Here is a 26470-nt window from a genome sequence, read left to right on the forward strand (position 1 = left end):
CATGGTCAACGACTCAGCAGTCTTACCTGGGACAAGGTTTTAAAAGAAATTTTAGGAAAAGAGAAATATGATGTGGTTCAGCAGAGAGCCTTGAAGGAAAAAGTACAGAAGGATGATTTACTAGAGCAATCACAAAGACTTTGAATGGCTTACATAGCACTGGATCTGAGGTCTTTGATTTTATTGCTTGTCCCCCTCTATTGCTCACCATCACAGCTGTGGTATTACTGCAGTCAGTGGCTGATTTTTACCCATCAATTCATAAGATACAAACATGGAAGAGACATCCTATTTGTATTAATGAGAGTCATGCTCACAGGACCCAATGTGTGAGATGATCTAATATAACCTCAATACCAGCTGACAGCAGTTCAAAAATAGTGCTGACAAAACAGAAGAATTAACAGGACAACATGAGAAACGTCATGAGAATTTGTTAGTTTGACGTCCTCTAGTTCCAAAAGTCACACTGCCTAAAATCACAAACAAGTAGTGTGGCATTGCTCCATAGGGCACTTGTTCCAAATGTTCCGGTGTACTTCAAATGAGCAGACAGCTTGGAAATAGAATGATAATCAAGTATCTTAAATGGGTGAAACAGAATGGTACAGATGGATGTTAGTTTGCCAGAGAATTAACACAAAACTGATTCGGTATCACCCACTAGAACTGCACTTGTTTTTTAAACACCTTTCTAAAATCTCAGGAATTCTATCTGTGGATAGCGCCTTACCAGTGCATCATCACAAGTTAGAAAAAAAGGGCAATAATAAATTGCCTTGCTATTTCTGTTGTTTTCTTCCCTGTATAATTATGCTTGAAAGTAAATAAAAATGATAATAATATAAATCTACTTTGTTTCAAGCAACTATCCCCTGATAGTGGGCAAAACAAATGTGGCTTCATCAAAATGCAAAAAATAAAAATAAAAATAAATAAAAGCAAATTAAAAAACAGTAGGAATTGCAGGATTTTGTTTGCATCCAGTGGATGGTAGGTAAAAAAAAAAAAAAAAAAAAAAGGAAAGTAACATAATGTTTGGAATAACATTTTTTTTTTATTATTTATGTCTAATGAATGATAGAATAAAATTAAATCTGCCCTACGCAATCAGAGTATATGAAACAGGTATTTATAATGAGTCCACAGAGGTCTAGATAGAGATGCTTTTGAATCCCCACAGCTGCTTTTATCTTTAATAGGAAGTAAACTTAAGAATACTAAAGCCAGTAATGCCATCAGCAGTTATATAAATATGCAATATACTTCCCCTCACACAAATCTTATTTTTTTTAGTGTGATAGAGCAATCAAATCAGCTCTCACCAGTAGTATGACTGTACATGAAATTGAGCTGAGAAGCGAACTTATAAAGGTGGTGGTTGTTGTTTTTTTAATATATATGTGTGTGTTTTTGCATATATACATATGTAATAGAAATACTTTCTGGGTCTTTCTACTGCTCTTTTATTTTTTAATGGTCTGGTCCAGAACTGGAGACTATCTATATTACTTGCAGCTTGACCAAAAGAAGGGTATCTTGAAGGAGGCTGGGATCAGTTCTTGTTTTCACAGGGCTTTCCAAATTAATTTTGCAGACTTCAGATATTAAAATAATATCAATGCTGTTGGGGTGAGCATGCTCTACCCCAGTCCAGACTGTGAGATGATTAGTTTCTCCAATCTATTGAGCTTTATTTATCAGTAATTTGTGTTATGTCTCACTTGTGTTTAAGCCTGTTCATCTGTATGTCATGCTCTGTGCACTGCAGGGCAGCCCAATAGCCCAATTGTTTCTCTTGTGCTGAAAGGTTTGGCCATAATTTACTTTCTGCTTGGCCAGCAGAGGTTTGTGGTAGCATGACACTGCTTGCTGAGTTTATTTTTCCTCTGACCCTTACTGTCAACAGTAAACCTAAAATAGACTCGTATCCCCTGCGGCTTTGCTCTGAAGTTTGCTTGTCAGCCTAGCTGCCACTGATTATTAGGAAGTGCTTCTTGTAAGTGGTAAATACAAATCTCAGAGGGATGTTTTGTTTCATTGTTTACTTCTGCTTTCAAACTAAAATAAGGTGTTCTTCATTCCTGTATTAAGGAATCACAGGTGCAGCACTTCAGTTTTGAAAGCTTCTCAGTGCAATATTTACAGGATTGTATACTGTAAGTCCTCATGCACACTCCTAAAAAGACACTTTGAGGGCAAATACAACTTCTGGTCCAGATCTGGGAAGTGAGTGACTTCTGCTCATCCTTCCTCCTTGTCTCAGAAGCAGCATCTTCGTTTTTCTCTGGGTCTTTTCCAAGAAGAAGCCAGCCAACATGTTACTTGCTACTGAACAGAGTGCCATAAAATTACCCAGTGGTAATTACCTTACCTTAGTAAAAATCCTCTGACTACAGTAAATTACCCACCAGACCTCAGTAAAAATTAATTGTGTAAGTCTGCCCCAGAGGCTGTTTTTGAAGCTTTAAAGTGAAATAAAATCATTTGAACTTCAAACCTAATCATCGTGATTCTAAAATGGCATCTGTGATGTGATCCGTGCTAATGGACACAGGGAAAATTTGCTCTAAAGTTGACCACACTCCCAAATGACAGCACTAATAAGCTAAATATGTGTTATGTAAAGAAGTGTCTAGAGAGGCAATTTTGAGTAAATTCTGTATTGGCAGACACAGATGTGCAGTGAATTGTCAGTCTGACAAGTCTATAGCCATCAGTTAACTTGCTTCTATAGGCTATTCTAATGATATTTGTGTGATAGGCTGTTTCTTCATTCGTGGGTTGTTATTAGATTCTTTCGCAATGAACGTCTGAACTTGGCTTTAAAATTAGGCAGCTATTCCAAGAGATTGTTGGCTATTGTCTGGGAAATACAGCTATTGATTTTGCATTAAATAAACAAAGCACCTCAAATGCAGGAGGCCACAGATAAGCAAATCAGCAATGTGCTTGTGCAGCCATGTAGAAAATTGTGTGTGCGCGTCCATGTGTGTGTGTTCAACGACAGTGTATTACTGTGATTTCTGGTGTATTAACAAATGGAGGTTTCTCTGACAACAGGATTGGTTTAGAATTTTTGCTGGTGTAAGGCAGAGTAATTTTATCAAAGAGCTACATTACCTGATGCTCACTAAGAGAGTTATTCTCTCACTAAGAGAACCTGTTATTTTTACTCGGCTGGTTTTGTTTTTTTGTTGGAACACTATTTCTACTGTTTTGCATTCAGAAAGAAAAGTGTTATGTGAAAATATAAGATATGATATATATATTATAATACGCAATATATGAAATATATGTGAAATGAGTTATTATTTCATAATACTATATTAAATTATTTCATAAGTACTATATGAAATAAGTTATTACTTTTTAAAAGGCAAGAAAATGGTCATACATAGTGGTCATGACTGTTAGACCCTCTGTCTATGGGGAATGCCTAAGAGACCATTCCACATGAGAACTATTGAAAGTCTATTGAAAGAGAAAAAAAAAATACAGCATTCTTACATCTTAATGTTTAATTCTGATGAAATAGTTACATTTTAAAATATCTTTGGTGACTGTTCAGGGTGACTATCAACTATGGACTTGCTGGTTTTTTTGTAGTTCAGAAGAGGCAGTTGTGTGCTCACACAAAAGCACATGAAGTTGGACACCTCTTAGCTATGATAAATTCTGAGGAGAGAGGGACATTTTTCCCTGTTACCTACATCTGGTTTGTATTGTAAATGGGTAGGATATGTCCCATCTTCATTTTCTTTCAACCGAATGGTGGCTGAGGAATAATTTGAGTGTTTGGGATCTGTGATACATCAGAGACCTGTGGAACTTGAAGCAGGTAGCCAATATCTCAAGCTTAAGCCTTCTTTCAGGAGTATCAAGATGGCACAGATAAAGCAGCACATTCTCTGGCATGGCCCATCCTATTGCACAATATAACATATGTCAAGGAGACTGAGCACATGGCTGAGGAAATTTCCCATTGAAACAGCAGAGTTGTTTTGTCCACAAATGGGTGTACTCCTAATGTCTTCATTGGCTTTAATGCTTTCTTCTTCAGAGCTCTTAGATTCTGCTCTGAGAACCATACAAATTTATGATGTTTTTTGTTAGTTTTTTTTTTGTTTTGTTTTGTTTGTTTGTTTTTAAAATCCTTCTAAGCTCATATTGGAAAAGCTAGGTGTTTTCTCACATACCTGAGTCTGATCCATCTTTCTGACAGAGAAGGACTGTCTTTCGCAATGGATGCTCCTATCCTTTGGAGGTCAACTCCTCTCCTGGAGAGATGTTCCTTCTTTTCTCTTTCAGTTAAGAAATTCTGCTGGATTCCTGTTCTCTTGAGAATGAGAATTTGAGGTCTTAAAGTTGACTCCCTGTTCTTCTGAGACAAGTTCAGTCTTTGTACACCTTCAGGTTTCTACACAAGACTCACCTGTGATGACAGTCTTCTGTTGTTTACCCTAAACAGTTTTCTTTTTTTATTTTGTTTGTTTGTTTGTTTTCCCTAAATCACAGTGTGAACAGTAAGATGGACGATATAGCATCTCAGTGTTATTTCAGTACTGTGGTGACCAACCTTCCATTCTGTCTTCCTTAAAGGAATGATATTTCCATATTTGCCAATGTAAAAGACAGTTTTAAAAATAGTAATAATAAGAATGCAAATTAAAAGATATAGCATTCCCTACAAGTACAGCTCTTTATATTGAATGAAAAGTAAATAAGAAGTTATTCTATTTATTTAGCTCAATAATTATGTAAACACTATGTTAATAAGCTAAATTATCTTGTTTGAGCTTTTTGTATTAATGAATGTATGAAACAAATGAAACATAAAGGATAGTTATGATAAACAGTAAAGAATAGTATCTGTGAACAAGAAAGTTCAGTGCCACAATTTGCATTTTTAAATGAGATCAATTAGGTTAATGATGGATGAAAATAAGAAATCCATTATTTAAATGCAAAATAATTCAAAAACTTGTGGGTTCATTTACTACCAAACTTTCATCTTTCAAAGGGGATATCTAGTTCAAAGGGTTAATGTACAATCCTGACCTTTCCCATCTGGAGGCTTATGTTCAAATATGGTTTACAAGTGAAATCTAATCTAATATTATTTATTTCTCTCTAAAATCTTTTATAGGGAAATCCACTGAGTTGCTCATATATTCTGCACAGAGATTTTAAAAATATGATGTGGGCAGGTTATTCCACTTCATTGTAGTGTGTTTAAGGGAGGCTCGAGAATGTTTCCAAGGAAGTTTGGAAGGGAATGTTTAATAAAAGTAGGATGTTCAGCAAATAAACATTAAATATATTTATTTCAGAAGAGTAATCTTTTAGGCACAGGAAAGAGACAGCTTGTGGGAAAGGACTAAAAAGACAGAGAACACCACTACACTGGGAAGAGGAGCACAGGAAGGTCACCTCTGAACCAGTTACAAATAAATATTTGAACAGCATAGTACTTTGCATGTGGAGATGGTAGCTTGGGTCAGCGTGGTGACACTCCTGAGTTAATGAGCACTGGTGGGCTAACAACTGTTGTCTCTCTGGAAGGGCTAGAACCTTATAGAGCATACTATAGGCTTTTGAGGTTGCGTAGTTAATTTGTTCATGTCTGGCCATGAGCCATTGCCATCAGTCAAGCCACTGAAGAATATTCTTTGGTGACCATAAAAAAAAAAAAAAAAAAAAAAAAACAGAACACATTAGTTCATCTACCTGAAAGTGCAAAAAAAATAGTGTATGGTGTAAAAACAAACAAACAAACAAAAAACAGTGCTGCTGAATTCCTGTAATTATAAACCTTTCTCTGTGTAAGGAGGTAGGCTGCAGATATGGTTATCTATTACCAACAGCCCAGCAGCAGTACCCCCAATACTGGCTGACGGGTTTTTGAAGCTCCTAATCTAAGCAATGATCAGTCACTGAAAAGTAGTTAAAAAATAAATAATTTATCTGTATTGTATTTCATAGGATAAATGCCTATGTGAATGTAATAGAATATATTAGATGATCTGTGTTAGAAATATGTAGCAGAAGGTTGAATTTACAGAAAAACTAGAAAACAAGTTTTTAAATACATTTGTTATAACTGCTTTATATTGCACAGCACTAATTGGACAATAAAGACTGAGTGGCTGAATGACGACAATGTAGTGTCTGAGAAGCTCCAAATCAGGTCCCAGTTTCAGAAAGAATTTTTCATGTATGTGACTAAGATCCATTAAGCCCCATGTATCCTTCAAAATATGCTTAAGATATCTTCTTTATTTTTTTCTAGCCTAGACTAGGTATTATTTCAAATGGGATCGTCTTGGAAGGAGACTGAAAATTACACCATCTTTATAGCTCAAACCCCATGTTACAACCCATCTCACTGTAACCTAGTGACAGAAGGACAAAGAAGTCCTTCCCTATTGAAGAGTCTGGGGGGGGGGGGTCAGTTTATTTCCAAAATTAATGACTAGCAAGCAGGTGAGACAGTGAAACATGTATATAGATTGTTAGTAGGACCTCCCAAGGGAGAGAAACTTGCCCTTCTTCAAAACATGATATATATTTATAAGAATATTTATATAATATTTATAAGAAACAAGTCAGATTTTCATGTCCTGATACTACCACTTAGTGATTTTTCTATAGATTAAAATTTTATAGTGCCCACTGTCTGATAGAAATGTCAGAAAAATGCTTGAAGGGGGATGCTGAACATCCAGAGCTCTTATTTATTCCTTCAGCAGTTTTGGTTGTGCTGCAATTCTCAAGTCATATTCAAGATAATTTAAGTCAGACACTAGAGAAAGCTGAAGGCAGTAAGGAAAAGAAACTAAGGATACAGAAGAGAAAGTTATATCAAAAGGTCGTACACTGACTCAGACTTAGGCATTTCTTGAAAATTTGGGATTTAGGTAGAAGGTTTGTTTGTTTGTTTGTTTGTTTGTTTTATCTAGCTTTTTCATTTATTTCACTTAGGTGACATTGCAAAATTGAGAAAATGGATACATGTGAGTAAGTTGAAGGGAGTTATCTTTGTAAGATAACAAAGATGTTAAAGGGAACAAAGGTATACGTCTGAAGAGGTGAGCAAAATGGGGATTGCTTGGTCTTAAGAAGTGGCATCACAGAAATGATTGAACAAAATAAAAGTTGTGAAACTGAGCTTCATCACTTGAGTTCTGAAGTTCACTTGATCACTGAAGAAACCAGAATGGAGTTGCCAATGTCAATATTATTTCTGCCTTGTCATTCCTGTGTGTATGGGACTTAAAGGATAACTAAGAACCCAGTGACCCTATTCTGCAAAAGCATACAATGGGGAAATAACACAGGTAGTGCTACTGGTACTAACTATTTTCATGAAGTGGCACACGCGTAGAACTGTGGTGACAGTGCCTCTCTTTCTATCACTTAGCTCAGCAGGGTCTCCCAACATAGCCAACATTACACTCACATTTCTCTCTGTTTTAAGACCAACCACAAAGCAGGTAAGAACGATCAGTGAACACATAACATGACAACAGGAAGTATAAGGTTTTAACATATTTTAAGTGGAATGGAGAGGAGCTGAGGAGTTTTGGTAGTGTACCTCCATCTGCTCTTTCACCTTCACAAAACCGCAAGCCGTGCGTTATGCTCTATCACGTGTTAATTATTTTTATATATATTTTTTTTTCTTTTTAGCAATTGTGGTGAATGATTATGATGTGACTGACAGCTGAGATGTTGAAATAGGTACTACAAATATTTTTAACAAAGTACCAGATAATCAATTTTCACAGAATTAATAACTTAAAGGGTTTCCTGCCAGGTTGATACTTGAGTTCAGGCACTTGTGAATTACAAGTATCAGGAGGGAATATTTCACTGATCAAGCTTTTTTTTTTTTTTTTTAACTCCACACTGGTGTTTGGCTTGTTGTTTTGCATCTAGGAGAGTGTTTTTACAGTCTTCTGGTGCAAGCTGTTACTACTTTCTTCTTCAACAAGCATTGTTCTAAACTGAATTGAAAGAGATGAGATAAAGGATGACATAATAGTCATCAAAGAATCTCAGATAACAAAGGGACTATATGATGGTTCTAGTCTTGCTTGACTGTAGAGTAGCTTTTAAAGGAGTATAAAAAGAAGGTATGGGAATATCCATGCAGATATTGTACCAAGTATTCACCTTTATCAAAGCGAAGTATTTCAAAAAATATCATAAAGCTTGATTTTGTAGTGTTGTTGAACAGATTTATTGAAATGAAATGCAATTGCCATGACACAAGACATGTTTGATCTAGATAGTCTTCCCCACAAATACTACTAATAAAACAACGTCAGATGCAAAATACTTCTTTCATCCCTTTAAGCAAGGAGTCATTCGTTATATTCTAAAGGAGAACACTGAAGATACTGTATTTCCCAGGGTAATTTACAAAAGTTTATCAATGCAGATTTGCTTTGTGAGTGCCTATTACAAAGCAATAAGGCACAAGTAGAAGCCATGCTACTTGTCATTTACAAAAGAAGCCCAATTTGGAGGAATGCTGATTCACAGCTGTAGGACGCAAGCAGCTGTTAAGTGTTAGAGCTATTAAAAATGGTGAGCACTTTCACAGAGTTGATTAGAGTACTCCTCTCTCTTCCTTCAGATCTCATTTGGGATAGCCAATTTTATGTTTATTTTTGTATGTACTAGAGTGGTTTGTCCTTGGAAATTTCTTTAAATTTCTCTTTTTTTCTAAGCCTAATTTCTTAGGTTTGTTGTAGTTGTTTTCAGAAATGGGAATAAAATTGTGTAGAAATACAGAATTTTTAAAAAGTTTTGTGATTGCCATCCATATATGAAATAGATGATCTCACAGTTTCTGAAAAGAAAAGAAAAAAAAAAAAAAGGATACCTCAAACTATCCTATGCTTGCTCCAGTGCTAATTAATCAGCGAATCACAGAATCATCATCATCTGCAGAGATATCTGCTTATTTTGTCTTTACATCTGGAAATGACAGAAAGTTTCCAAGGAAATAATAGAGAGAAAACACTATGAAAAATGAAGAAGTCTGTGATATTTCACAAAACTGCTTTTTCCAAAAAAAAAAAAAAAAAATACAGACACAATCAAGTATAAAACAAATGAATTAGTCTCTCAGGAAATACTTTAAAAATCATCTGGCAGTCATTTATTACAAGGTAGCAATAATCTTTTATTATTGCACTGTTAGATTTTTATAACATTTTTTAAAATGTTAGCACCAGAACTGTTGTTGTTCACTGCCACGATAAAATGTCCAAGAAATTTATGGAAGTTTTTAAATATTCAGAAGGTTTGCAATCATTAAATAACACTACAAGGTAAAGATATGCTGTAGGTAGCTAATAATTTAGTTAAACAAATAGGAAGAAAAGGGTGTAGTAATGAGTCAGTCATACTAATTTGAAATCTGGCACAAAGAGAAAATGGTGGTTAGTGTACAAAAAAAAATAAAAATGAACAGGGTAAATAAATAATGGCTGAGTAAAACAGAGCATTATAGATCTTTGCAGAAGATGCTCCTACACACAGTTATATATGAGAACTTAGAGTGGTCTGAAAATGATCAAAGGGCAACAACAGGAAGGTGGGGTGCTAATACATTTTTTCCCTTTTAGTGACAAAGGAAAACATGTGAGTTTTCCTGGGTAGTGGCAATCACTGGCTATGAAGACAGCTTTAAATAGTTGCCTCTGGTGATAAAAACCTATCTATTCGTCTGGGCAGGACTGTAGTATTATGATCCGTTGCTGTTGGGATTCTTATTAAAAATAATGCAGCAGGTTAGGGCAAGAGGAGGAGAATGCAGTGAGCCTCACTGACCAACCAAAGCAGAATTTCTTACATGGCATAAAAGCACAACTCATTTGCTGAGAAGGTGAGAATCCTTCTGTTATTCTTAGAAATCACAACAAAATTTCCTCTAGAGGAGTCAAGAAACCTCCTTCCCGTGCCTCTGCCAAATGATCTGGCAGCCATGACATGGATGTTATACCATTGTGAAACACTGTATTTTTTAATGTGAGCTGTCTGGAGATTACGCGAATGTGTTCTGAAATGGAGAGTAGTTAAGACATGCTCCAGGTGTTGCTTAGGGTCCATGAAAGTAAATACTGGCATGCATGGGAAGCTCATTGATCACAACGGGAAGTGTGGCTCTGTTACACAAGCATAGATCTCTTCCCAAATGGATACAATGGCATATTTCATATTAATGGATCCACTGCAGAATTGCATTGTCAAGCAAAGCCTAGCAGTACTTTTAAGGCTTTTTAAATCATCTGTAGAAGAAAGAAGTTCTAGTCAAAATAAATAAATAAATAAAAACATCTAGTCATCATTCTAAAAGTTTAAATAAGAAGGCAATATCAATGTTTTAGAAGGAAGGATTTGAATAACACTTGTAAGTACATCCTGATATACTATGGACTACTCTCTTCCTCTGACAAACTGAACAAGTGATTTACTCTTCCCTTTCTGTACTGGTGTCTTACTTATTACTGCTAACAGAATTTGCACACAGACACAAGTCCAAGAAGGATCACAGACTTCATTACAATAAACTCAGATTCTTAATGCAGATGGAGCATAAGCTACAGAGAGAGAATCACCTTCAAAGAAAACAGGTATAAGAATCAAAGTATTGCAGTGGAGGCCTAGGGTCAAATGATGTTAATGGGATGTTTTCAATTATTTAGAACATGAATAGGGAAAGGATTGCATTTGCCCTGTTTTTGAAATAGGCTCTTGATAATTTGGTTGCATGGAAACTAATCAGATAGGAGGTGCTTGCTTTGGAGGCTTATTAATGTTTGTTGTAGTGTTATGTTGTTTGGAGGTGTGCATTTACATTGGCAAATAATGTTTGAACTTCTGTGCCTCCCTTTCTTTCTATCATTTTAATTAGGTCCAGCTCTTTTGATACTGGCCACTCTTCTAAGTTCAAACAGAATGAAAAATAAAACAAACACAAAATCCCCATATTGTTTAAGAAACAGAGATTTAGACAGCATATATCATACTGATGTGTACCATGCATAGAGGAAAGAACCTCCCCCATGGATTTTTCTTTTTGAACCTCCAAGGAGTCATAAACTAAAATAATTCAAGGTATTAGTCTTTCACTATGCACCTTGTATATACTGAAGCTTATATGTTACTGTCACAAAACGTGATATTTTTTCTATGCCAGGTCTTTCAATATCCTAAAGACCTATATATATATATATATCCTCTGATTAAGGACAACATTGGAAACCAAGAGAAATGCGTTTTCTTCTTGACACTTTCATTCATTTCCATAGAATGATGTGAACCAACCTTTATTCCCCAAATCATAAGCTGAAAACAATAATACTTCAAGTACTGATGGCTACTTGAGCAGCACATAGCTTATATTTATTATTGGACTGTTTTCATCAAAACGAAAGCATGGTAAGCAGGTAGAAAGAGAAGATCCAAACATTTTACAAAATCACTGTATAACATGCAAAACCATTAAGGGAAAATATTACAGGAGATTGTCATTGAAGTTTGTACATCCAACATTTTCTGTTATACCATTTAACATGGGAAGTAGGAATTACAGAGCTCTTGCAATAAACACATTTAAAAACCCAGAGACTTGAAGGTGCGCTACACTTCATATGAAACAACAGTGTGCAAACATAAATGCCCTAGTTGAGTGTATCTCTATTACCAGTTTGGAAAAGGTCTTTTTAATTTGAGGCTGGTACTAGTAAAATATCTAATATCTGCATTTGTTATTCTGGTTGTATTTAGTGTTTTCTTTAATTTTTGTAAAATGTTTTAAATTGTTTCAACATTGAAAATTTTGCCATCTTTGACAAGTAAGAAGGATACTCCTAGGGCAACAACTGAAAGTTCTTTGAAAACATTTCAGTAACATTCTATTACTTAAAGCATAAGAATGGATGTACCAGAGACATTTGATGCTAAATGTTGACAGTACTTTCAGTTAAGCGTCCTAGGAAATATGTAGGGAATATTAAAGTTTTACAGATGTTTCTTCTTATGAGCATCCTAATCTAACTTTAGAAACTCTTTTTTTTTTTTTTTAGTGTAAGCTAGATCATTGGTATATTCCATGTTATGTTGGTACTGAATGTAAATAGGGACAATTGTACAGAACTGAGTTACTTGTAGAATTATAACTTGTGAATTAGAATGGGTTAAGATTTTGCTAATACCTTTTCTTTTTTGGTGTGTCAGAAAGTCATGATTTGTCCAAACTAGGACATAAGTAAGGAAAAGGCATCTTCAACTTCAAAGTGAAATCCTAGTTCAAAACCAGAGTAGAAGAAAGACCTTAGAATACCTGGTGGAATTCTGCTATTTCATGGGAGGTCAGCACAGATGTCATTGTGCTCCTTGACTCATAGCAAAATTTTTATCCAGACTCTGAAGGGCTAGATCCTGTAATCACTCTATTACTGTCAAATAAGTATTTTGCTGGATCTTACTTACTTAATGTGAATACTTCAATACTCAGCAGAACGAGGGACTTCTTTTTTTTTTTTTTTTTTTCCCCTCAAAGATTACTGCATGTACTCTAATAACTCATCTAAAGAAATAGTAGGCTGGTTAACACTCCTGGTAAAAATCGAGTTACCTGTAAGTGAGACCATATAGAAGTGGATTCCTAAGACTTGGGGATGTAGAATCCTCTAAGATACAAAATGTGGAAGAACAGGACCCTTCTTCAGGAAGTAATAATATTATCTCTGTAAGGAAAAAGAAAGAGACATTCTCGTTCTGTTCTGCTTCCTGAAATTTTAGCCACATTAAAAGGTATTTTGGGCACTGAACTTAAATTTCATAGTAAGTTGTTGCATTTATTTTTTAAAAATCTATAATTCAACAGAGAATCGAGAGCTATGACTTGGATCTGCATAGCTGATACAATATTCCTTTGTAAGTTTCTGCAGAGAAGAACCACTAAGAACTTCTCTGTTAATCCTCCTTTCATTGGAGGTGCAAGGAAGGCTAAGCTTCAAGCAGTATAGAGATATGCCTCTTAACAAAATGTGCAGTGAACTGTAGTGGCAAGTATTGTTTATATTACAATTAAACATATATTTCAATGCTCTAGAAAAAAAAAAAGACTGTGATGCAGGTGTCTTGCATGAATTGGTGCATTTCCAGCACCATTTTAATTCTAGCGACTAGGAGATCATTAACATTTCTATCCCTGTATTTACCTTCCAATATTTATTTCTTAAAGTCTTACCAAAATTTTTATATTTTTGTATTACTCACACCATACTATTGGCCAAGAAAGGAGGTGGTCTTATTTTCTAAGACTGTAGTTCAATTAACTGAAGATTGTTACATTAGGGAGCGACTATATGTTATCATTGCATAATGTTACCATATCATCACCATGTTATTATTTTTAGAAAATGATTTTTTTTCTGAAATCTGATTATTCCTACACAGCTTTTACTGATTAACGCCTTAAGATGAATAGGGATCATAATTTATTTTAGTTATTCACCCAGTAACTGGAAGTTCCATCAAAAAGTATCCACAGAAGCTCTGGTAGTCCAGCTAGCTAAGGACTAAAGAAAACAAGGACTTCTGAAGTTACGTACAAAAAAGAGGCCACATTACTTTTAATGATCTTTGGATCAAAAAGAAGCATAATTCATTTTCTGATTCAAATGATGATCTGTTTTATGATCTTAAACAAATTTACTTTCTTTATGCATTCAGTTTCTGCTTTTACTCTGTGGCTGTCAAGGACTTGCACATATGCTTTAACATAATATACAGGAATCTTCCAGTGGCTTCTATGTGATTATTTGAAGAAATTTATATGAAATAATTTATATGAAGATAGATAAAACTGTATGCAACCTTTTAAGAGCTTTAGCTAATTAATTCTTTAGGGGTATAAATATATATATGTATATAAACCCTCATAATTAATTCTTTCTTACTTCAAACCATGTAAAATATCAAGTGCATTTCAAACAACAACAAAAAAAAAACTTTTAGCATTGGAGATCAGATTAACTGCAAAGGTCTGGTGACTGATAAGAACTACCTTTATTTTGAAATAGTTTCAAAGAGATTAAATCAATCACTAAAGCAGTTCTGTAAGGTATTAAAATTGCCATTAATTATAGCTAAGAGGAAAACAAAAATCATGTGCTGAAGCGTTTAATTTCTTCACGTATCAGATAACATTCATTACCTGAATAACTGAAATCAGTTTTCCACATGCATTCACTGATTTTGTATGTGGCTGAATAAAGATGATATTGCCTGATTAAAAAATAGATAAGTCTTCCAAAGCTTTGAAATGACTTCTCAGGTCTTGTGCAATGAGATACACCTAGATCCTAGAAAGAAAAGAAATAGAATCACTCAGTGAGACTTTTGTCTTTGGTCTGCTGAAACTAGAAAGGATATATCTGAAAACCCCATCCCATGGTTTTTATCTGTAATCAGTGTTAAACCGTTATTTCTAGCAAAAGGGCAGATTCTTCGCACATGGGGGATAGAAAATATCTTGCCATGTGTCTAATGATATGTTTGAGTCTCAGTTCACACTGGTGCTAATAATCAATTGCAGCTCATAAGTACCTCATTATTCAAGCTCAAGACTGTAGGGCCAAACAGCTTTCACACTGTTGCTTGTGAATAAATGAGTCACTGGGGAGTGAAACAAGTGTTTTTTTGTTGTTGTTGTTTTTTGTTTTTTTTTTTAGGTTGGATTTTCCCAGTACCTACTACTTTTGGAATATTTATCTCCTGCATAATGTCCTTAGAGCTCAAGAAAAAAGTATATTTGTAGATATTGTAAAGCAGTCTTAATCACTAGTCCCAGAATTCTGCTTTAAATACTCATCTACAATATTTTACTACCATGAAATTACTGGGCCAAATCCTAAAAAAAAGACTCAAATTATTAAAGTTTAACTGGTGTAAATTGATATTCTTTTATTGACTTTAGAGAAGAAGCTCTGACCCACAATAAAACCCTAGAACCTACTCCATTTGTTTTGTTTGGGTACAAAAGTAGAGTTTTTAGACATGCTTACAAATAACAAGCTGATGGGCATATTTGAAAATAAACCAACATTTTTACGGTATTACGGGTTTTTTTTTGTAGTTATTTTGTTTTTGTTTTTCTTTCTTTAGACTTTGTTTTCTACTGGTGGAGGTGTTTTCTGAAGATTAGGTGATATTCATGTTGTTGTGATTAATACTTCTGCGTATGACAGGTTAAAGCCCAGTGTATTGATAGAATACGTTCATACTTGTCAAATATTTCTAAAAGAAGTAGTTCTAGCAGGAGGTAGTATTTTGTAACAGAATTCTGGAAATATATCAGTCAGCAAAGGTTTACTATCTTTTTTAAAATAACATTTTGTGGTTAGTTTTTATGCAAGTTAATATTTTTTTCCCCTCATTTTAAATATAGATATGAAAGTAGAGGGCTTGGTCTTAAGTTTTCTCCTTATAAGTGTATACTTCTGGAGAGAAATCAAGGGCAGCATAAAAATAAAATTGGAAACAGCAACACTGAGAATGAGGCACCCAAAAAAGAATATCATCTGTAAAGAACTGATAATAAAAAACAGAAATTGTGAATCGTAAGCTTCCCTAAAAACTATATATTGGATTAATTGCTGTGTTTCCTGTTTTAAAGTAACAAGTATGTAATGTAAAAGTAAATTAGCAGGGAAAAGCACAAAGGAATATATTTCTTACACTACCTTACTGTGTGTTAGAAGCATAAATATAAGACCTATTCTCTCTATTACTATATCTTATTAGTAAGCTCTTTTTAGAAGTGCATGAAGAACAGAGCATTGTCTGGAACATTGAATAAAACAGGCGTGGGAACTCCAAGTTGGGGAAAATGGCACTGCATTGATCCATGCAAATCCAAGCTTAATTGTCTGAAATCCCCTCTTCTATCACTATTAGGGTCATTTACAATAATGTGTAACATGCTGATCATCTTTTAAATATTTAAACCAGTAATGCTGCATAGATGGGCCTTCCATTTCTTTCTTCACTTGTGGCTATCATGATTACTTCCATCAAAGTTTAGTTCCTTTTTCATATTTCTCTGGAAACCTCTTGATCTCCTCGCATTAGTTGTTTCCCTCCCTCTGTTAAATTCTTCATGTATTCCTGTCTGATACTAATTTCTTCCTCTGGTCCAATGCATAGTCAAGAGAGTAATTTATTCATCTCCAGTAGCACCCCTGAAATCACAGAAGTACTTGATGGCCTGATTTATTAAGGCACTTGAGGTCAGTGCCTTAAGCATGTGCTAAAAATGAAGCAAATGCCTGCATGACCTGCAAAGGATTAGTCACCTGCATAATGGTTTCCAGGGTCCTTAAAAATGTGAACTTGTGGAGCAGATTTGCTACTGGTGTAAGGTTAGAGCAGCTGTATTGAAATCTAAGTGATGCTGACAATGCTTTCAGTGGCATTATGACAAGTCTACACTGAGCCTTTCCCTTTTCTTGTCTTGTGCCATGCTGATACATTGTGATATGCCAAAAATAAAAATCAAAGGTAGGAAAAAGCTTTTACCATTTTCAGATGTTTATATACCACTTAGTGATTAATAGGACTATTAGCATCTCAATAATAATAAAAAAAAAAGTACCATAACAGCATATCTTTTTTTTTTCCATTTGATTTTGTAGTGTTATACTGTCATGCTCTTTCACATTTGCTTGATAATAGGATATCTGTGGTGTCACTCCTAAAGCAAATAGGAATTGCAAATTAGATTAAATAAAACTTGAGTAACCCTAGATTTGCAGTTTAAATCATTTCTTATGCTATAGATGATGTGTGGTTTTTATTAGTCAACTGCAAGAAACAAGGAGTTGTATTTTTCTTTCCTCACTATGACTGTGACCTCTTTTTCCTCTTCCTGAGGAGAAAAATGTTTTGTGTATAGGTGTTTCTGTGTATAGGTGTTTCTTTCTGTACGGTCTTGTTTCTCCTTGTAAGAGGTGCCTCTTTCATTCATGTAAAATAGTTTGATTATGAGGGTCTATCTTTGCAAACCAGCTGGCAAAATGTTCTGAAAATTAAAGATCTCCTGCAAATACTTCATTCTGCATGAATTCATAATTTTTATATCGTGTATCTTTTTGAAGTCATAACCAGAAAGTTAATTCCAGTATACAGGAAAATATTTTTAAGTTTTTAGGATGCATTACAGACTTTTCTATAGGGGTTTTCAATGATATTTAAAACATTCTCCTTGAAAATTTTGTAAAAAAGAAAGTTCTGTTTTGGGGGGCAGCATTATTGCATTTCAGAAATAATATCCTGTAAAATGCCTGTAACAAGGTATTTTAACTGAAAGTCCATTGTAGCTTTCTTATTATGATTTCAAGCTTCTGCAACAATAAAAGTGTTCTTATTCAAATGTATATCATTGCATTCATACCTTTAATAGCAGCATTCCATCGTATCAGCCTATAAATAGACAAAGAAACAATTGCACAGAGTACTTGTTATTCATCTTCAATATTTTTTATTTCATTGTTAGATATCAGACTTTGGAATACTCTTATGGAGTATTTGCATTGAATACAGAAGAAAAAAGTTATTTCCTTGGAGCTTACACATACTTTCTATCTGTATTTCCTTGCAATATAAAAATTTATGTTTTTAGTTCCATTGATCATTTTTATTGCCTTCTTGAAGACAATGAAAATCGCACAAAACTTCAAATAAAAGCATCTCCGAGTGTAAATTAAATCTAGGGTGTAGTCTTTTGTAAGCAGAGAAGAATGTACTCTTAGATAATACATCTTTTTTCCTGTATATCAACAAGATGTCTATTTTCTTTTCTTCCTAGATACACCTTTAGTTAAAATCATTTCTTCCAATTCATGGCCCGAAGAAGGACAATCTATAATTCTGACTTGTGAATCCAAAGGAAAACCAGTGTAAGTGATTTAACAAGTAATATGTTTTGTTATTTTCTTTATTCTGCTGTGATTGCAATCTTCAGCTGCAGAAATCTGCTGTTTTTGTCTCGTCCTGGGGTGTAATGTAATCTCTGGGATAGAAATCCCCTTGAAGCCTGTCTTCATTAAGTGTCTATAGAAGATTGGTCTTTTACTTTGTCATTTATTTTAGTTTTCAGGAAGAATTCCAGCTGTAAGATTTATTTATATTTTTTTTTGTTCAGTCAGGTATATCAACCTGAAAGGAGTACAGGCTTAATCAGTCACTGTTTACATCATTGAACTGATGATAGGAGAGAAAACGTCTCATGAAAATCTTCCCACATCAAGTAGCCTCAGAGAAAGTATATTGAACTTTCTGTATGCTTTAGCTGTCATTTATAAGGGAATTTGATGTTTAATGACATGTGCAAGTTGACTACTTGTTTCTGCTGGAGTTTTAAAAGATGTAGTCTGCTTTAAGAATAAAAACTGTTTTACTTGGAATTTAACATCTCTGCCACCAATATTTTTAAAGGTAGGTCTGCAGAGATTAACTCTTGCATAGAATCTACTATTTAAATAGACCTCTCTTGTTAAAATAGCATCTTCTCTGATGAGCTGTTATGCATTTACCCATGAAGAAACATAAATAACCATGTTGCTTAATATGAACAGAATTTCTTAAACATGAACCTGCTACTCAAAAGATTAATATGGTAATGGTGATCTGCAGCTTTAGAATGATCTCGAAAATAATAGTGCAAACGTATTTTATTTCCGGAAAAGGTGCAAATTATGTGCCCCAAATCATGTCACTTAAGGCAGAATTTCTCTCTGGTGTAATTTTATTGACTTCTTAGAATTGCTTGATATAAAGAACTTAAGTCAGATTTAGGTAGAATCATGCATTTAAGTCTGAAATTTCTGTTTTGAACTCATTTAAACTCCTTAAGTACCTTTCTTCTATAGATTATATGCATGTATCATTTTAAAGTAACTCTTCCATCCAAATCTTGACTGAGCTGATAAACACAGCATCTAGATCATGCTTCTACCGTACTTGAGACGAGAACACTAAGGTTCCTTCACAGTAGGTCTTATATGATGTTTAATGCATTTGGTCTTCAGTGTACCTATGTGCTTTTGAGTTACTATGTGTTTCTGAGATACCTATGTAGGTATCTCACAAAATTCAGGTGCAACCACCTTTTGCCTTTAGCGTATACTTGAAGGAGAAAGAATTTATCTTTGAATATCCCCCTAAGTATCAGGGGATACTTAGTCAGTGAACCTATTACTTTCAGATTTAGTGGAAAATATGCAAGAGTTTAATTTTAGGAAAAAGATCAGCCCTGATTGCCCTGAGTTGCAATTGGCTAGTAGTATTTAGGGTTTTCCCTATCTCAGTGTTTTCCACATGACTTAACAGGTGACAACTACATGCTGAGTTCTCTGTTTGGCGTATTGACTTTGGGGATCCTAGCCTCAGGTGTTTGATTTTCACTATTGATTTAACATTCACAATAGGGATAAAAACTTAGAAGTAAGGCAGTCATTACAAACTTTTAATTACCTGTTTTTTGTTTCAGGAGAGGGCCAGTTTGGCCCTTCACACTTGGAGGCTTTAAATCATAAGAAAGTTTGGAGGTTATCTGTTGATTTCTTTATTTTGTACTCAATAGTTTTGTGAGACAGATAGCTGGATGGTTGGACAAATGGATGTAATTGGGGGAAGGGGGGGGGGGGGGGGGGGGAGGCTGTGGAGAACAGGTACACAGTAACAACTACGTATTCCGGTCCTCCATTTTCACTTACCTCTGAGTACTGGAACAAAGAGGCATGATGCTTTTCAGTTTCTGAGGGTGTGGAAACTATCTCAACTGTCTTTAAACATCAGTAGATATTTACATCTGAGCTGCTCACATGGGCTTCTGCTGCTTTTTCTCTGCTGACTACATGGAGTTTAGATGCTAACTTAGTCAGATATCTACCTCTGTATTTTGGGATACCAAATATAGATGTCTAAATATAGATATCTATATCAAATTTTATATCTATGTTTATTTTTGGTTAGCTTCATCTTGCTCTTTATCTATGAGTTATAACCACATTTTCATAATCTTTACTTAAAATGGGCTAACATTTTTTCTTTTTTTTTTTTTTTTACAAAAATACTACTCTTAAAAAAGAGGCAATTAATTTTCTCACATATTAGATTTTCTTCAAGACACCAGTGTTTGTAACTCATTTCTGAAGGCAGTAAAGAACTATGAAACTTGTATGTTTTAGCTTGATGTACAGTATTATATATTTAGTACAGTAATATTGTAGATTTTTTTTTTATCATTAGGAGATACTAACTGAAACACAATAATTAAAAAGCATCTTCAATTGAGATGCTTACCGATTTTTTTTATTTGTTAATCTTTATTTAGAAGAAAACTTAGTTGCAGCCTTAATGGGTTCAACTGAAAATATTACATGTGGTTGCGAAAGGGGAGCCAAATAAAATTCTGCACCAAGGAGAGCACCTCTCAAGGCAGGGCACCTCTGTACAGTAGCTTTGGGGGCCCAAATATTTGTGCCCATAAATGCACCTCTGATTGTCCATTCCACAAGAACTGCCTACATCAGCTGTTCTGTATTGCTTCATTAGGTCAGTCTTTCACGGAGCAAAGCCAGTAATAAATAGGCATCCTCCTGAGAAAAGTTTGCAGTTGCTTAGCATGAGAAACAGTAATGTCATGCTCCTAGCCTACATTATGATTACCTTCTGGTAAGAAATTGGAGAGGTCCACAGAGCCCAAATGTCAGTGTCAGAAGATAAGTGATGAACTGTGGGCTTCATGGAGAGAAGAGCCAGCTGTGGTCCTTCATAGCCATTTACACACCATGGATTAACTTCTATACACTGTCCACTATCCACTGTCAACTCTCCTGTTTCCTGTAAGTAGCAGTGACTCATACCAGTAAGTGAACACCTTACTATAGGTACACTTCTCTCTATCTCAGAGCAGTTTTCAGAATGTTAGAGATGAAAATGGAGAAAGAATGAAGCAGGGTTGTGGGTGTTGTGACATTCATGATAAAGATGGCTGCTGCAGAGTACTTCTTTTCCAAAAGGGAAAGGCAGAGTGAGGCTAAAGCTGGAGTATACTCACCACATCTTAGCCTTTCACCAAGCCCCTCCTGGCAGTGATTCTGTCCCTCATGCTATGTGCATCATGGATTCCTTCATACTGCCTTTCAAAGCTACAACACAGTTCTAAGGAAAAGCCCTACCTAACTTAGTGCCTTGTAGCAGGGATTGGGAGGGAAACCTTATTCACACTAACATCTCCGGGAAATCAGCTGCCCTCTGCATCCCCTTTCAAAACAAAATCATCCAGAGGTTTATCAGAGAGGTGGGGAACAACAGTCTAGAAGGTGTAAGAATTGGAGAACTAAGGCTTCAGGGTATAAGTTTTGGTTTGACTAGCTGGTGGCCGTGGTTTTGATAGAGATTAAAAAAAAAAAAAAGTCTCAGTCACTTGGATGTGTGCAGCATAGGTTGCTGTAATGTGTTTAGACAGGCTCCCAGACTCTGAGGCTTCTAGTTGCTATGCATGGATGTGCTTGTTCTCACATTTCTGGTCTTCGACCAGATATAGCGTTATTGGAACAGGAGTGCCGAGAGTGGGCTAAGGGGGGAAAGAGAAGTGGCGGTGTGGGAGAGGGGGTGGAGAAGGAAGATGGAAAGGCAAATGAGCCATTCTGGATGAGCCAGTGAAGCAACATGAGAGAGTATAAGAGGAGATCTGCAAGGTCTGTAACTGTGCTGTTTTTCCTCTCCACTTACCACGGTGAGGATGAAGATAGCTGTGATTCTGATCATGGTCCTGTGCTTATTAGTATTAGGGGAACTACTTTGGAGGCAGTTGTTGTTCTTCTGGGTAAGCACTGTATTACTATTATAGCGGAGTGATGATACCAGTAAAAAGAATGGGACAGGTTTCTTGCCTGTTTTGTAACAATTTTCCAGAGGCAGGCTGTGTGGGGGATTACTAAAGTGTCGTAGATTGTTATATGCTCTGGCACAGTTCCCTCTGGAATACATGTTGTGGCTGGTGAGGCTTCAAGCAGAGGCAGGATGCCTCAGAGGTGACAGGGAAGTTACTGATAGAGCTGTTAGTCCTTGGGTTTGCCTTTTTGGGCTCTGAGGTGACATGTTTCATAACACCAGTCCCACATGGTGTGGATAACTTTACTGTTCACAATATCAGAATGGGAATGGTAAGATGGTGAAGTGGCTTCCTTACACAGTGCCTTTGAAAAGGTCTCTTGCTTCTATGTGCAACTCTGGCTAAGTTTATTGCCTTCAGGATCTACTGTCAAAACCTGAGTGTTCTCTAAAAATTTCAGGTTGCACACATGGATTTAGACCTCTTGATTTGATGTTTGGGCACAAGTTATAGACAGCTGTGGAAGGCTGTTTTGGGGAATATTATATGTATAAGGAGATGACATTCTCAATTAAAATGTTCTGATGGTGGAAAGGAAAAAAGAGAAAATAACAACCTTCACTTTACCACAGAGACTGTTTTTTAAACAGACCTTATAAACATAACTCACTATGGAAACGAATGCTATTATCCATAATATTTTAATGGAAATTTAGCTAGCATTTGTGAGGATTTTTGTCTGATTGATGTCCAGTTGGCAGACCAAATCTTTTGTGGTTTAACCTGGTTGGCAGCTAAACACCACACAGCCGTTTGCTCACCCTCCCCCCTCCTTCTCTGGGATGGGGGAGAGAAACGGGAAAGTGAAGCCTGTGAGTTGAGATAAAGACAGTTTATTAAGACAGGATAATAATAATAATAATAATGGTAATAGTACTATTAATAATAATGTGTACGGAACAAATGATGCACAATGCAATTGCTCACCACCCGCTGACCGATGCCCAGCCTATCCCCGAGCAGCCGGCCCCCCCACCCCGGCCAGCCACCCCTATATATTGTTTAGCATGACGTCAGATGGTATGGAATACCCCTTTGGCCAGTCTGGGTCATCTGTCCTGGGTCTGTCCCCTCCCAGCTCCTGCTGCACCCCTAGCCTGCCCGCTGGCAGGACAGAGCAAGAAGCTGAAAAGTCCTTGGCTTAGTGTAAGCACTGCTCTGCAACGATTAAAACATCAGCATGTTATCAGCGCTTTTCTCATCCTAATCCAAAACATAGCACCCTACCAGCTACTAGGAGGAAAAATAACTCTGTCCTAACTGAAACCAGGACAGTTTTCTTTTGAAAAAATTCAAAATTGAAAAAAAAATAAAAAAATTGAAAAAATTTTCATTTTCCGAAGAAGAAAATTTAAATCAGCTCCAGAAATCACACATCGTTTTTATGAACTCATATTCAATGTCTAGATGTTTCTGTAGACATATTGCCAGATAATATTTTGATTATTTTAAAATAAACAAAAATAGCTGTAAAAATATAAACCAAATAATGCAATGAAGGTTTCAAAAGCCTGTGCTTTTTAATTGCAAGTTATAGCTTGTACATACCATTCTATCTGAACAGGATGGTCTAATGACTCAACACTGCTCCAAAATTGAACTCAGAACTCCCCCATAGTGAAAGAAAGGTTCAATATTTGATATTCTTAATCATCGCTCTCACTGAAGCATGCATGAAATACATTTTTTTTTTTTTTGAGTAAGCATCATTTCATAAAGGACCTCAAAATATAATAGAATAATTAGGTCACAGGAAACAAAGAGGGAGTTGGCTGTCTTCCATGTGCAGTAGAGAGAGGTCTTTCCATTCCATGTAGCTCAGGGGAATCACAGTATATATTGACTGACTAATGTAAAGTAAATATTTGGTCTTGCTGAAATAAATAAGAAATATTTTTGTTTCAGGAGAAGACTCATATATCCTTCATTAGAATAATAATATTTGTATGGTCATGAAAAAGTTACTGAGAAAAGGACAATCAGTAGTAAACACTAATTTTTTATATACTCAGTACTTAAAGTGTAGTCAAATAAACATTGTAATATGAGAAAAATTGATCACTTTTAATAGTGAATGTACATCAAATAATCAAACGCAGAACACTCTAAGGCTTGTGTAAACGATGTATATGATATCACCACAGAAAATGAAATGAAATACCTGTTTTTCCAATACCCACTTGACTCCCCTGAGTAAGACAAACATTTTGCAAAGGCTGATGGAAAGAAATATTAAGACAGAGAAATACACAACACCACTCTGTTAGTGACCCCAGAGAATGGCTGTGTCATTTGAGAAGGACCTGATAGGGCTCTCAGTTTAGAGAAAACTTAGAGTGAAGTTAGCTAACCTGTTTTCAGTCACCTGAAAACAGCAGAACATGAGACTCATGCTGGTTCATGTTTAGCCTACCGTCAGCTAGGACCCCAGGTTTTTTCATCTCAGGCGCTAGATTCTGAATCTATCCCTGCTGAATTTACCCCCTTCTTGTGAGGAACCTGTTGGCCTCTTTCTCCAACCTGTGGCGATCCCTCTGAACGATGGCCCTCCCCTCAATTGTGCTGAAAGCAGCCCCAGTTTGGTGTCAACAACAACTCCTTAGCTAGGTCTTTGATATTAAACAGTTAAACAGGATAGGACCTGGGAAAGACTCCTGAAGAAGTCTACTTGTAACCAGCCACAAGGCCGAGCGTCCCTTTAGTTCAGTGGTCCAGGCAGTTTTCCACCCATGAGTAGTATATGCATCCAAGTCAGCTGTAACATCCCAGCCTAGGTACGAGGATACCATAGGAGACTGTGACCAAAATCTTACCAAGCCAAGGTAGACAACATCCCCTGTTCTCCTTTCATCTTCAGACACAGTCATTTCTTCAGAGTTTTCAGTGCTTGGTAATTAGAAATTTATTGAAACGTTTACTTCATGAATCGTTTTGCCATTGACTCAAGGATAAAATGTATTATAAAGAAAAGAGTAGAAAATCTCTCTTTCCTCAGTATAGTTACCTTGATTCAAACTAATTCCAAGTGGAAAGATCTCTGAACCTAAGGAAAGTATTTGGAAAACTGCTTGAAGCAACATATTCAGATTTCCTGACTTTCATTATAATATAAGAAATGTCTAATACTTTGTTTACTGAAAACTTTGACGTTATGGACAGGAGACAGCCTTTGAAGATGATTCCTGACTCCTTCAGTGGAATAGTAGTTATGAATGGTAGTTACAAATGATCTGTATGACTCAGGCCTTATTTGATGCATGCCCTCAAATCACATAATTAAATTTTCTACATAAATGTTCATGTGTTTCTTGCCCATAGCATCTGAGAACTTAGCAAATTATTACATGTTTATTTTTATCACAGCTGTGGACAATTAGGGTATTCAGTTGCCTCCAATTTACAGCTGGGAGCTGAAGCAGAAAAAATCCTACGATGAAAATCAACAAAAAAGATCACATTTTTTATGTCTGATGTTGAACACAGTCCTTGTTTTCCCAAGAGAATTTGACGTGACATAGCATCACACTCAGAAGATAGCTCATCATTGGTTTGAATCGTAACACTGAGTTCTTAGCACATCTATAAATCTATGCCCAAGAGTCTGAAATCAGAGACACAGAAAATAACAGAAACTAACTTGACATTCAGCTGTTAACATTTTGGTGTAAGTAGTTTGCCAATATTGCTTTGAAACCGCATTGTAATGGCAGGGTTAGATTCTGATTCATTAGTCTAACAGCCAGCTTTTTATCCATGTACAATTCTTTCCTTCCTGCTTTGACATGATAGCCTTTTCAGCTTCTCTATCAGATGAGATGGAGGTTCTGTAAGAAATTACCTCATTTTCTGCATAAATTTTATTCATTGCAGAATACTGTCTGGACTGTGCCATGAATACCTAGCAGCCTAGAAAGGAATGTTAGTATCAACTCCACCTGTATGAATTATTGTAATGAATCTGGAAAAGCATACAAGTTTCTGTGTTTATAAATTACATTGCAGAATGAATCCACAGCCCAACCTGGACTCTCAGTCAGTATCAATAAATATTAATGATTTGGAAAATTGGATGAATTTGTCTATATCCATAATGAAATACTATTCTAGTAAAATATGAATGTGGTATCAAACTATTTCTGCCTTACCTTTATGTATATTTGTTCGTAAGAAATCACAAGTCGTAAAAATCTGTTTCCAGGTTTCTCTGGAAAGAATCACCTACAACTGCAATAAAGTAGGTAAACAGGAAGAAGGAAAACTAAATACTGGACTTTAACTGTTGCATGTTTAGATTTGGATGATCTTAGTCTCAGGTGGAAAAGTGGATGGTTTTGAATTTTGCCATAACCAGTGTACTTTTAACAAACTGTGACTCTCCCTGTCCTCCTTTGCTTTGATCCTAGAACTAGCACTGTCCTCTAATACCTCTCAATAACTCAAGTATACATTTTTTCTCAGTTTTATGCCTTCTGAACACTGTAA

At 35.7% G+C, this 26470-nt stretch overlaps 1 protein-coding gene across 13 annotated transcripts in view; it reads left to right on the top strand.

Moving 5' to 3' along the window:
• CADM2 (cell adhesion molecule 2) overlaps positions 1–26470 on the top strand; it is a 659818-nt gene that overhangs the window by 538072 nt on the left and 95276 nt on the right. For all 13 annotated transcript variants that reach the window (XM_080574601.1, XM_080574596.1, XM_080574602.1 and 10 more), the window contains one exon: positions 17894–17984. In XM_080574601.1, the coding sequence (XP_080430727.1) occupies positions 17894–17984 (91 nt within the window). The remainder of the gene's footprint in view (positions 1–17893; positions 17985–26470) is intronic.

The sequence above is a fragment of the Anser brachyrhynchus genome (assembly GCF_964034855.1).
Source record: "Anser brachyrhynchus genome assembly, chromosome: 1".
In the NCBI taxonomy this organism is placed as follows: Eukaryota; Metazoa; Chordata; class Aves; order Anseriformes; family Anatidae; genus Anser; species Anser brachyrhynchus.